We start from the raw sequence: 14,177 nt of genomic DNA on the forward strand, positions 1-14,177 counted from the left end.
TAAAAATATGGAAAAAATAAAGAAAATACAGAAGCTTTTGCTTCATTAAAATAAAACAATTTAAAAAATACGCGTATTTGGTATCACTGCACTCGTAAAAGTTTGATCTATCAAAATATATTAATCTGATCAGTTAACACCGTAAGGAGGAAAAAATAGAAACGTCGAATTATGTTTTTGGTCGCTGCAACATGGCAATCAAATGCAGTAAGAGGCGATCAAAATATCGTATCTACCCCTAAATTGTATCTGTAAAAATGTCAGTTCAGGGCACAAAAAAAAAGCCCTCACCCAGCCCCAGATCCCTAAAATGTAAAATGTTATGGGTCTTGGAAAATGGCAATAAAAGCAAAAAAATATATATATTTTTTTCATATACAAATTTCCAATTTTTTTTTTCACCAAAAAAAAAAAAAAAGATACATGTTTGGTATCTCCGTAATCGTACTGACCAGGTCAGTTTTACCATTAAGTGAACATGGTAAATTAAAAAAAAAAAATTGTGGAATTGCACTTTTTTTTTTGCAATTTCAATGCATTTGGAATTTTTATCCTGCTTTATCACTTCATAGAATGAATGTTGTCATTCAAAAGTATAACTCGTCCTGCAAAAACAAGCCCTCATACAGCTGTGGACGGAAAAATTCTCTGGAAAGAAGGGGAGGAAAAAACGAAAATGGAAAATGGCCCCGTCGGGAAGGGGTTAAATCCGGTTCTTATGTTAAAAAGTAACCTTTTGTTTAATTTTTTTCATTTCATCAATCAATAGTACACATGAGGGTAAGGAACTTTGTAATTTATCTTATCAAAGAAATCTGCTTCTTTCTCCACCAGGACTGATCATTCACTCTCAATTCACAAGTAAAATCTGTAGTCGGTGAAGACAGATTGTTACTTTACCTAGATAGGAGACGGCAGCTGCTACTCAAAAGATTTTAGGAAGAGGAGGTGGGAGGAGCTAGAGGTAAAGCTCCTCCCCTCATCTACATATAATAAAATTAAAATGACTGTTACTCTTTTGATGTAATTTTTTTTTATTCTTTTAATTTTATTTATATATCTACCTACATTTAAAATAAAAAAAAAAAAAAAAACAGAAATCTTGCAATTTTCACTGAGTGTTATACTAGACTCACATTTCCTGTTCTGTACAGAAGACTTTTCAGCAGTCTCATTATCATCACAAACAGGATTACAATGAAAGGTGACCCCGGTATATACTATAGATCAGTGTTTTCCCATTTCCCCCCAACAAATCATGTTTTCCTTTAATATTGCACAGATGATGGAATTATCACCTGTTCAACGTTAAAGAATTCCTGAAGATATGATCTCCTGGTGGACCTCCAGGACTGGAGTTGGGGAACCCTGCAGTAGATAACACAGGATCCACCATTCATAATGGGTTACGTCACAGCTCGCCTTCTCCTCCCTAGATAGTGACCTTTTCCCTGACTAAAGCATGCTCATTAAAGGGTTTATCCTGCGAACAAGGTATATTTTATTTAATAGATATTGATGATGATTATAATAATAAGTTGCACAATTGGATGTGTTAAATGTTCCGGTGCTGATATAATCTAAATATGCCACTGCTATGCACAGTCTTATTTGCTGTGTTTTGTTAACAGTCGGCATATGCCACAGCTTTTTGCCACGGAAGGAAGCTAAAGTCACTTATAAGTGAGTATACAGACCACACAGCAGGGGCCTGCAGCTGATTCTTTTTGTGACGTAGCACATTTCTCAGTGACATGTAAGCTCTGCTCCCGCCGGAGATTCTACGTCCCTGACTTAATTAATGATGACCTCAGAAGGTTGGAGAAGACGTGGCAGAAACATTCATTCATGTGATAAAACAAGCATGGAAATGTGTCACTGCACAGAATGAAGCAGCTGTGAGCCCCTGCTGTGTTGTCTGTTTACTCACTTATCATACGTGACTTATCATCCTCCCCTGCCCAGGAGCTGTGGTGTGTATGCAGACCATGAACTGGAGCAGCTCTACATGGTCAAACACAGCCATTACACAGTACACAGGAGGGGAACATTTGTAAGATTATCCCAGCACAGGAACATCACCCTTTTTTTTTTTTTTTTTTTTTCTTTTTTAAAAAAACATCCAATTGTGGAACTTATTATTACTCCAAGATCTATTGATCGAAATGTACTTTTGTTCAATCCCTTTTAAATACATCAATACGATTCAGTAGTCGGGGGCAATCTATTTCTGTTAATGTCCAATTGCTCAACAAGAAGTAAGAGTCTAATATAAGGCCATTATATTATGTGGCCATTGTTAAAACGGTTTTATCTTTTTTTTCATATCACTAACTTTAATTGAAAATGTTAAAAATGCAACATAACTTTTTAAAAAGTTTTGATATGTTGTAGTTACAGCCTTAAGAGTTTTAATTAGATGGGTTCAGGGTCCTGATAGCCGGTTGCTTAAAAGAAGGCAGCTGAACGTGAGCAGATAAGCGTACAGACACATAGACCTTCTTTTGCGCCTGAACATCCTGCTTGTGCTTGAGGATGAGCTGAGTGCTTCTACTATTTCAGTTGATCGATAGCTGGTGGTCTCAGGACTATCCAGGTGCCCAAGCTTATTACACAGTGACTACAATATATCAAAACTGAATTTTTCTTTTAATATTGTTTAAAAAAATAAATAAAAAAATATGGAAACTTTCTTTTGAATCCTCTCTTGATCTTAGCTTAAAAAGAGGATGGAAAATACTGATCATATGCCAAAGTGTGAATGAGGCCTAGACGTGGAGTCCTCCATGATAACCTGCGTCCTACATTCTCTTCTTGCCTGGTTTTTCTGGGCAAAATCAATCTTCTACTAGTGGCTTGGTATATTAAAAAATAACACACAAAGCCATACTCGCATACAGCAGTTACCTGGATTTTGTGCCGGCGGCTCCGTGTTCTGCTATTACACCAGAAAAGAAATGTCACTGCTTGGGACCACAGGGCCCCATGATTGGCTGTAGCGGGCCGGTGACTTCAGCAGCGCGTGACAACGTCATTCGGTCACATTTGCGTTGTAGGTTTTGCTTTACCTTTCCTGTATAAGAATCTAACCGTGTTCCCATGTTATCTACCCCGCAGGCTGCTTGGACATAAATTCATCAGTGAAAGGAGCTCGCTTTGTCCGGTTTTGCGATGCCTTCAATATACCCATCATCACTTTTGTCGATGTACCTGGATTTTTGCCAGGTAATTGTAGTTTGACTTAAAGGGAGTTCATTTAAGTTCGACACTTAGACATGTCTAGCCCCAATATCCATACAGATGTGTCCACTGTTACCTTTCTGCAGAATCTAAGATTTTCAGATTAATTCAACTGAATACATCACAGCAACATGCAGAAGTCCACATCACATCTATTTGGTGGCAACATGTAGCATAAACCTCTCCTGATAGAATATCACAAAATTGTAATATTTTTTTGTTGTTTTTGTGAGGGGGAAAAAAAAAATATAGGTACACTTTATATAAACTATGTGGAGTCGCCCCCCCCCCACTGCTACCAATGTCTGTTGTTGCCTGCGGTGTAGCCGGTTGGTGAGCTCGGCTTCTTGTGCCGTCAATTCAGACAAAGCCTCCAGGCTGATATTAATAACGGATATTGGCTGCATCGCTGTCGATGTGACATCAGAGGTACGGACAATAACAGACATCAGGAGCAGTGGTGGAGACTCTGCTACAGACCTGGGGAGGGTGAGTAAAGCACGCTTTTTTTTTTGTGTTTGTTTGTTTGTTTTTAAAACACTTCATCTGGGGAAAATGGGTTTTGGAAAACCTCTTTAAGACAGTAACAAAGTGAGAAGTGCAGATGTCCGTTATTTTAGGGTCACGATCGTCTCGTAACCAGATTTGTAGCATGTAAATGTAGGGTAGCTTGGAGATTTCTATTGCTGGTGATATGGTTATGACCCAGTGTTTTGTAAAGAGGTGAAAACATAAAACTGTACATATTGTCATTTTTAAGGCACTGCTCAGGAATATGGAGGCATTATCAGACATGGGGCAAAACTTCTGTTTGCCTTTGCAGAGGCTACTGTTCCCAAGATCACCATTATTACCAGAAAGGTAAGATCAGAAGGCTTATGGGAGAATATATTTTACTAATCATGTGGAATAGATAGACAGACAGACAGATATTTAGACTACACCGTTTTACAAATGTGCCAAACTTATCATACTGACTCATGCTGAATGAGAAAATTAGACACTGCTCTGGATTTATACTCCTGGTTGTTGTAATATTTGCACCCAAATTTACCGCACCTCTTTGCTGCTGAGTGAAAAGCGGCAGGATTAAAGAAGCACTCCTCCTCCTCCCATCAACATTTTTATCCTGTTAATATATTCATCATATTATTATATAGCTCTTTGTACTTACAATTGCTAATTTTGCCCTTCTACCCACTGCTGTTTTCCATTCTGTCTGACATTACGTGATTAAAAACTAACTTGCTGAATCTTTCTAAACTCTATGTAGAAACAGGAGGTCAATTTTCCCTGTATGAGTCATGAGTCGCTGCAAAAGTCCCTGGCAGGAGGAGGAGGAGTAGCTGGGTCAGGAGTTAAAGAGGAGGATGATAAATGCCGGGACAAGAGACTTCCTGTTTCTACATAGAGCAGAGAAAGGAGAAGAATTAACGGAGTAGAAAGGCAAAATGAGCAATTTTGTAAGGACACAATGCTGTATAATATGATGACTGCAATATATTAAGAGGATAAAATCTTTGATGTGAGTGCTTCTTTAAACATCAGTATTGTACACACAAGTCTAAAGCTGATTACCCCTTTTTTTACGCTAATCCCTCTTAATTTACTTTCACTAAATGACACACATAATTATAATACCTGGTGATCGCCATCTTTCCTGGTTTCCAGCACTACGTCCTTTTCTCAGTGAAAGGCCATGGCCCCACTATCAGTATTCTGTCAGTATTATTTCTCAGGAGTGGGAGCCAAAACCAGGAGTGGGTGATGAATGCAGAATTAGTGACTTGTTTCTATTCTACCTTTTCTCTGATTGTTCCTCACCTGGTTTTGGCTCCTACTGCTAAGAAAAAATACTGACCGAATACTGATCAAAGTACTGATTGACAATTAAGAGAAAAAAACCACTCCACTAATCCTGTTCCCCGAGGCCTGGCTCTGCGCAGCCTGTGTATTTACATTTGCTGATTTCTAGTGAACCAATATATTTAGGAACTCTCGTGTCCCACTAATCATCCAGTGTAAACAGTCTGCCAATCACCCGACTAACACTTATTTGTCAACTAAATTTAAACAGGACCAGCAATGGCAAGAATGACAGTCTGTGCCCTAAAAGGGCTGTTACACTCTGCCCATATGTAGCCGATGGCCGCGGGTCATTAGGTGTCAACAAGTCTTTATTCTTCTGTTGAAGATCCAGCATTTGCCTTGAACCACTGTGGTGCTAACTACTACCTATCGGTTGATTTCAGGCTTATGGTGGTGCCTATGATGTAATGAGCTCAAAGCATCTCCGAGGTGATGTGAACTATGCCTGGCCAACCGCAGAAGTCGCTGTTATGGGAGCAAAGGTAGGACCTCAACCCAATGTATGATCTTTCACTGCTCTTATTTTTTTCTTTTCAAGACAATCCTTCTCCCAGATTTCCCCAACAGTCTGAAGGCTGCTTCATGAGAGAAAATAACCCGCCCGCTGTCCTTTGTAGGTATTACAGGGACTGCACTGCAAAGTTGTTTTCTCTGATGAAGCCCCATTCAGACTGTTGGGAACATCTATAAGAGTGAATGTCGGGAGAAGAAAAGGTGAACACTACCACGAGACAATTCGTTTGTGGGGGCTTACTGAACATGAGCGCTGAGAATGTTTAGATCCCATTCTTTATTTATGACAAAGAGGAACTTCTTCCAACGATGCAGGAGCAATTTGGTAATTATGATCTTTTTTTTCCTCCATGATGGAGCTCCTTGTCACAAGACAAAAGTGATAAGTGGCTCAGTGAACAAAACCTTGAAATTTTGTGTCCATGGCGAGGAAACTCCCTAGATCCAATGGTCCTTCATCAAAAAGAGGGTGTACAAACAAAAACACAGAAATGGTGGTACACTCTGAGCACTGATTAGATAAGAATGGGCGGTCATTAGTCAGGGTTTGGTCCAGTAGCTGATATCCATCTGCCAGGGTGAAGGGCAGAAGACTTGAAAAATCAGGGTCAACATTGTAAATATTGAGAATTTACATAAACTTGATCTATTGTGAATAAAAGTTTAATAAACTTATGGAATGTTTATAGTTGTACTTCAGTTCCCATAGAAACGTCCGACTAAAGATTGAAAAACTCTGAAGCAACAAATTGTGAAAACCAAAAATTTGTGTCCGTCTGAAAATGTTTGGCTGTATATAGCAAAGCTGCCTAGTGATCTATATCAGCCGCATATGCGGTAACGGTGAGCGAGCTGCAGCGCCCTGCATGCGCTCTAATGGTCAGGGGAAAAAAGTTCCCAATTCATTAAAATTGGCTTTTTATCCTGGAATCTTAGTGAAGGCTGCGTTGAAGGAAAAGGTGCCAAATTCATTAAGGGGGCATGGCGTTTAACGAATTTGTTGGATCTTACAAATGGTGCTCCTCTGCTTGTAATGTTACTCAAGTCAATGACTGGCATACAATTCTGGCGTACTTAACGCCATTAATATTTTTTCGATCAAAATAAATGTAATAGATTGTATAGTGTGAAATCACGGTGACGTCTTTTGCAGGGAGCTGTTCAAATCATATTCAGAGGAAAACAGAATCAGGCTGAAGCGGAGGCCGAGTATGTGGAGAAGTTTGCTAACCCTTTCCCTGCTGCTGTTCGAGGTAAGACCCCTACACCTCCCTGTTCAGATTCAGTACAGTATGGATTGTGTTATATACCATCTGCAGTGACTGTGTAAGGCCGGGTTCACATGTGCATAAACCATGACCTGTGCACAGATCGCAGTACCCTGCCCCAACCACCAGCCAGTGAGCTCCACTTAGGGGACCCCGCGGTCGTCTGTGTTTCACGAATCTGTAAAGCCAGCCTTGGAGGAAAAAAAAGTGATGTATGAAAAAGCAGGTACGACCAATTATAAAATGTAAAAATATTTCTTTATTCACTATCCATTAAGAAGTTTCTGATAGTGCAGTAATACATGTATAATGAAACCAGCCTTACTTTGTGTAACCTTTACTGATTCTAAAAAAGAAAAAAAAAGTGTGGCTAACACAAAGTTTATTTTTAATAAAACCGAAAACCCTATCACTTCTGAGAGCCCCAAGAAGGGATAGCAGATTGTAATGTTGATATTTTTTTCAAAACAAATCATTAGGAAAATTAAATATTCACCACTGTAATACAGAACCAATTGCTTCATCTTTCTAAGGCCTCATTCAGACAGCAGCGATTTTTTTCATCATTATTTGTATGCCAAAGCCAGGAGTGGAGCATACAGAGAAAAACTATAATTGAAAAATTGACACCAGGTCTGTGTTTTTGTGACACTCCTGGTTTTGGCATAAAAATACTGATGAAAAATCACTGACATCTGAATATGGCCCAGGGGAAGTAGTGAGCACAAGCGCGTGCTAGCTCGGAGGCGTGAAACCTCACTGTGACGCCGAAGTCTGAGAGCTCGGACTGCATTTGTCGTCATCACTGGACCCTTCTGCTAGGTTATGAGCTTTAGCGCGTGGAAGGCGGTGTTACATAGCATCTCTCACTAAGGCCGGGGTCACACCATGGTGGTCAGACTGTGAAACACTGACATCTGAATTCAGTCCGATACATAGAACCCAGGATGCTAGAAGCGGCAGAAGGGACAGTTACAAGATTTAGGGGCCCACCCCCCCCATACGTGTTACTGTGGCTCATCTCCGAGAGAACAAAAGGATTGGCAGTCCAGAATCGGCCACATCGGAACCTTAACCGGTTCAGGACCGCCCACTGTACATAAACGTCGGCGCTGCCTGGGCTCTGTGCAGCGCCGACGTTTAAAAACGGTGGGTGGTCCTGCAAGCGCTTCGGTTCCGGTGCAGAACGATAGCTCTGATAGGGGACCTCTGCGGGACCTGATTGGATCAGGTCCCAATGATGTTAACCCTTTGCTATCTTCTATATGCCGCGATCTATAGTGATCGCAGCATATAGAAGATAGTGAGAGGAGAGGGGGTCGTCAACTTACCTCTCCGACGGCCCCCTGATAGCTTCCAGGACCTTCCGTTGTTATGGCAGCTGGAGGTCACATGACCACCTCCAGATCTGCCATATATGGTGTCCTGCTAGGCTCAGCCTGCAGCTGAAGCCTGGCATGAGACACTGACTGTGAAATAGTCAGCAAAGATGTCATGTAATGTAATACATGTCTATTACATTGCATGACATCAGTGATTAGAAAAATAAAAATTAATGTCCCATACAGGGACTAAGTAAAAATGTAAAAAAAAATAGTTTTCAAACTGTTAAAAAAAAAATCACAAAATAAATAAAAATAAATAAATAAAATATTAAACCAATAAATCCGTATATTTATGCAAGAACAAAAAAAGTACACATATTTGGTATCGCCGCGTCCGAAACAACCCGATCTATAAAACTGTCACACTAACTCCTTCTGTGCACACAGTAATAAAAATAAATAAAAAATGGAGCAAAAAACTATGCTTTTTCATCATATCGCCAAACAAAAAGTGGAAAAAAATGCGATCAAAAAGCAAAATGGAAATAAAAATGGTACCGCTGAAAACGTCATCTTGTTCCGCAAAAAAAAAAAGCCGCCATACAGCTCAATCAGCCGAAAAATGAAAAAGTTATAGCGCTCAGAATAAAGTGATGCAAAAAAAAATTTTTTTTCTATAAAATTGTTTTATTGTGTAAAAGCGCCAAAACATAAAAAAAATACTGTAAGTGTAGTATCGCTGTAAACGTACTGACCCGAAGAATAACGCTGCCTGATCATTTTTACCACACGCAGAGCGGCATAAAAAAAAAACTCAAAAAACAATTCCTGAATTGTTGGTTTTTGTTAATTTTACCTCCCAAAAAACGGAATAGAAAGCGATCAAAAAATGTCCCGTACCCAAAAATGGTACCAATAAAAATGTCAACTCGTCCCTCAAAAAACAAGCCATCACATGACTCTGTCGGCCGAAATATGGAAAAATTATCGCTCTCAAAATATGGTGATGCAAAAACTAGATTTTGCAAAAAGAAAAGCGTCTTAGTGTGTGACAGCTGTCAATCATAAAAACCCGATATAAATCTGGTATCTCTGTAATTGCACCGACCCGAAGAATAAAGTAATCTCATCACTTATACTGCACGAGGAACGGCATAGAAAATAAATCCAATTCTTCACCTGCTACTGATTTGTTTATTATGTCTCCCAAAGATCGCAGTAAGGCTCTGCTCACATTTATCCTGCGCTCTGGAGCTGAGCACTTACACCAGAGTTTCCGTGTAAATCTCTGAAATACGTGATTCAGACGGAACCCATGACGGAAGATTCCCTGTAATGAGGCAGATATAGGCCACTGTGGACGCCGTCTGACCTGTGATCCCACGGTGTCATTTGTTTTAGGCGTGCATAAAAGTGCGGTTGGCCACAGTTTTGTGCACTTCTGAAAAAAAAGGACACCGCTAAACAGAGGCCAGATGGAGTCCAGAGTAACTCTGCTGCCTCATTACAGTGAATGGATCCCGCAGGGGTTTCATCTGAATTACATCACTTGGAAATTTAGATGGAAACCCCGATGTAAGTGCTCAGCATAGAGCGCCGGATAAATGTTACGTAAAATGTTCCCAATAAAAGCTTCAACTCAGTCCTCAAAATAAGCTGGTCCCCACTCAGGTCCGTCATCTGTTAAAAAATATTCCAAGTTACTGGTAGCAGAAAGGCTCTGGAAAAGCGAAATGGCCCTTGCCCCCCAAAAGAAATTAAGAAAATTTTGTGCTCCCAAATCCAAATGCCTATTCTACAATAATTTGTTCTCCAATTGTCAAATAGCGCTCCGTCCCCCCCAGATCTCGCCGTATGGCTGAGCCACATATGGGGTATTGCCACTTTTAGAAGAAATTGTGTGACACATTTCGGCACCATTTTTACCCATTGCCCTGTGTGAAAATGTAAAATCTGAGGGTAAAACATTTTTTTGTGGTAAAAATATAATTATGCTTTTTTCACTGCCCAATGGTATAAATTTAAAAATTAAAAAATACTCACTACTTCCCTAGATGAATTCCTTGAGAGGTGTAGTTTACAAAATGGGGTCACTTGTGGGGGTTTCTGCTGTTTTGGCATGTCAGCGACTCTTCAAATGTGACATGGTGTCTGCCACATATCCCAGCCAACATAGCGCTCCTTTCTCTTCCGAACCCTGCCGTACACCAAAGCAGTGGTTTTCCCCCACATATGGGGTACCTGCTTACTCAGGAGAAATTGCACAACAAATTTCATGGTGCAATTTATCCTGTTACCCTTATGATAATGCAAAATTAGGGAATGAAAAACATTTTTTGTGGGAAAAATGTGAAAATTTTATTTTTACAGCTCAATATGATAAACTTCTGTGAAGCACCTGGGGGTGCAAGGTGCTCACCACACATCTAGATAAGTTCCCTAAGGGGTCTAGTTTCCAAAATGGTGTCACTTGTGGGGGGTTTCCACTGTTTAGGGATATCAGGGGCTCTCCAAACACAACATGGCGTCCGCTAATTATTCAAACAAATTTTACATTCAAAAAGTCTAATGCGCTCCTTCCCTCCCGAACCCTGCAGTGCGCCCAAACAGTGGTTTTCCCTCACATATGGGGTATCAGCGTGCTCATGAGAAATTGCACTACAAATTGTGTAGTCCATTTTTTCCTGTTACCCTTGTGAAAATAAAAAAATTGTGTCTAAAGTAACATTTTTGTGAAATAAAGTTAAATGTTCATTGTTTTCTTCCACATTCCTAAAATTCCTGTGAAACACCTGAAGGGTTAATAAAGTTCTTGAATGTGGTTTTGAGCACCTTGAGGGGTGCAGTTTTTAGAATGGTGTCACTTTTGGGTATTTTCTGTCATAAAGACCCCTCAAAGTCACTTCAAATATGATATGGTCCCTAAAAAAAAATGTTTTTGTAAATTTTGTTGGAAAAATGAGAAATCGCTGATCAACTTTTAACCCTTTATAGCTTCCTAACAAAAAAAAATGCTGGTTCCAAAATTGTGCTGATGTAAAGTACACATGTGGGAAATGTTATTTATTAACTATTTTGTGTGACATATCTCTCTGATTTAAGGGCATGAAAATTCAAAGTTTGAAAATTGCAAAATTTTCACCAAATTTCCGATTTTTTTCACAAATAAACGCAAGTGATATCGAAGAACTTTTACCACTATCATGAAGTACAATATGTCACGAAAAAACAATCTCAGAATCGGGAATCCGTTGAAGCGTTCGAGAGTAATTACCTCATAAAGTGACAGTGGTCAGAATTGAAAAAATTGGCCTGGTCATTAAGGCAAAAACAGGCTCTGGTGCGAAGTGGTTAACTACCCTGACAGCCACTTGTCTGGGGACCCCGTACGTATTAAAATAATATCGGATGTGTGTATGCTCAGCACCAAAGTTGCAACACCAAGAAGGAAATATTGTGGAATTATGGAAATCACAGGATGTATAGACATGTTACTATATGAAAAAATGAAAAACAATTTTTAAAACATCAGTATGAGCGCCACACACAGGATTCCCCGCACTTACACTCCTTGGCTGATATCAGTGAGGTTATTAAGGGGGTTGGTCACTACTATTGATAATGTGCCAATGTATTTTTATGGTGGAAATAAGTTTATTTGTAAATACCTTGTGCTGCTGTTTTGGCCTGTGAGCGGCGCTATAGCTGACCGCTCACAGGCATCACATGACCCCCGGCCGCAGCCGGCTCTGACATCCCCTGATGTCACGTCAAGTTCCGCCTGCTGCAGGCGGGTACTCACTTCTGCGTTTCACGGTGAGTGATGGGCTGTGGGTGGGGTTACAATGCACGTCACACCCGGCATCCACCGTGCTCTCTCCCTCTTCCCATTCATTGGTAAAGCGCGCGGTGGATGCTGGGCGGTGATGCGCTGGTTAACCGCCCCACAGCCCAGCATCCACCTGGGGGAGCGTGTCACTGATGTGACGTCAGCGGATGTCCGAGCCGGCTGCAGCCGGGGGTCATGTGATGCCTGTGAGCGGCCAGTGATAGCGCTGCTCACAGGCAATACATACAACTAAAGGTATTTGCAAATAAACTTATTTCATCCATAAAAATACATTGGCACATTATCAATAGCAGTGGACAACCCCTGTATTGGTTGTGTGAGGAGTGTTCATTCGGGCAAGAAAACAAAGATCCACGTCTTTCCGGTTTTATTTTATTAGTCCCATTTTTTAGAGGAGTTGGAACTACAATTATTTGATTGCTTGTTGTATACAGTGCAATACCACGGAATAGCAGTATATACTGTTTAAGTGATGACCACCAGTGAAGCCAAGCCTATCCCTGGGCTTTACAGGCGTACAAAGGTGTCAGCTATCGGTATCCAGTAATCACCCAAAATGATGCAACGCTTGAATTACACACCTTTATACACTGCTGTCAGATATTGACAGTAGATTGTATAGGTTAGATGGCAAACAGAGCGGATGCCAATCACTGCTGTATAACCTGTCCATCACCCATGGCGGATGCTGGTTATGTGTGGAGGTAGGGTATTAAGGAAGCGCCACCATGGACTGATGGCGATATTCTTGTCTAACGCATGCCATGTACTGGCTTCCCTGGTTCTGCCATTGGTGTGACAGTCTCTGGGAGTAAATCATGGTGACCCTTCAAAGCCTAACTCTGTTATGAAGGAAAATCTGGTCCTTATTACTGGACATTGTGTATGGGGTGAATGTAGCTGTACTATGGGGGCTTTGTGTCTAAAAAGTACTGAAATTAAAAGGGAGCTTGACGTTTATGTAAAACTGACTGCTTTCTTTTCCCCTCAGGGTTTGTTGATGACATCGTTCAGCCGTCTACTACTCGGATGCGTATCTGTCGTGACCTGGAAGTCCTCGCAAGCAAACACCAAGTGAATCCGTGGAAGAAGCATGCAAATATTCCTCTATGAGGCAGCACGAGTCACAATCGAATACATTCCTGTCTGGAAATTACAAGCTCCAAGCACACGGACATTGGATTGTGTCAAACTGAGTGGCAAACACTAACATGTGGGGCCTTCTGATCCTGCTACAATGAGGCTTTACTACGAGGGATAAATCAGTAGAACTGTGATTTCCTTGAAGAGGTTTTCTAGAATTATGCAAAGTTGATCCCAAAGTAAGGTGTTCCTAAATGCAGAAATACCCATTACTTACCATCGAATCACTTACCGGTCTGGTGGTCCCTGCTGATTCCAGAAGTGCCATCTGTCCCATCCATCAGTCACATGACCACTGCAGCCAATCACTGGGCTCAGCTGTGATGATGATATGTACAGCACATGGCGAGTGATCGGTGGATGCGACGATCACTTCCTGTAGCATCAGGGGTTACATGGGGTAAGTAAAGCTTTATAGAAAGTTTTTTACATTCCCTATTTTAGGGCCAGTGTTGTATAATCCAAGAAAACTATTTAATGAACATTTTATTTTCAGTTATCAAGGCTTTTATCAGTTCACAACTCTAATCTACGTAATTTGTATAAATGGCCTCTAATGGTGTCGCCTCTCCCGACATGTCCCTTGTAGTAAATATTGTATTCCCCATTTATTACCAATTCTTCACAAACTTTTCTTTAAATGTCCACTGTTCCTTTGGGAAATATATGAATACACCAACAACTATATTTTGCCAGTACAATGTCTTACATATTTTGAGGGTTCTTACCATTTTGATGCAATTTTTGAAGCCAATGTCCGGATTGGATCATAAAGAAAAGTCAAACTGCATCCCAATAGTATCCTGATGCCATCAACAGTATTTGGATAGTCTGTGTAGAGATGCATCCCTCTGAAGAAAGATTAAAGCCGGCCATGCACATTAGACTGTCATCACCTGTCCGCCACCTACGCTGACTCTCCCATACACAGGATCACTCTATCAGCTGAGCACTCCTGTGTACTCTACG

At 40.6% G+C, this 14,177-nt stretch overlaps 1 protein-coding gene across 3 annotated transcripts in view; it reads left to right on the forward strand.

Moving 5' to 3' along the window:
• The window catches only part of PCCB (propionyl-CoA carboxylase subunit beta), a 60,591-nt gene extending 46,682 nt beyond the window's left edge, over positions 1-13,909 (forward strand). For all 3 annotated transcript variants that reach the window (XM_073674275.1, XM_073674276.1, XM_073674274.1), the window contains 5 exons: positions 3,118-3,225; positions 4,001-4,101; positions 5,493-5,591; positions 6,776-6,875; positions 13,057-13,909. In XM_073674275.1, the coding sequence (XP_073530376.1) occupies positions 3,118-3,225; positions 4,001-4,101; positions 5,493-5,591; positions 6,776-6,875; positions 13,057-13,178 (530 nt within the window). In that variant the 3' untranslated portion in view covers positions 13,179-13,909. The remainder of the gene's footprint in view (positions 1-3,117; positions 3,226-4,000; positions 4,102-5,492; positions 5,592-6,775; positions 6,876-13,056) is intronic.
• Positions 13,910-14,177: the final 268 nt, after the last annotated feature.

This window comes from Phyllobates terribilis, unplaced genomic scaffold, assembly GCF_046119375.1.
Source record: "Phyllobates terribilis strain yellow unplaced genomic scaffold, ASM4611937v1 Scaffold_3__8_contigs__length_932513732, whole genome shotgun sequence".
Taxonomy (NCBI): Eukaryota; Metazoa; Chordata; class Amphibia; order Anura; family Dendrobatidae; genus Phyllobates; species Phyllobates terribilis.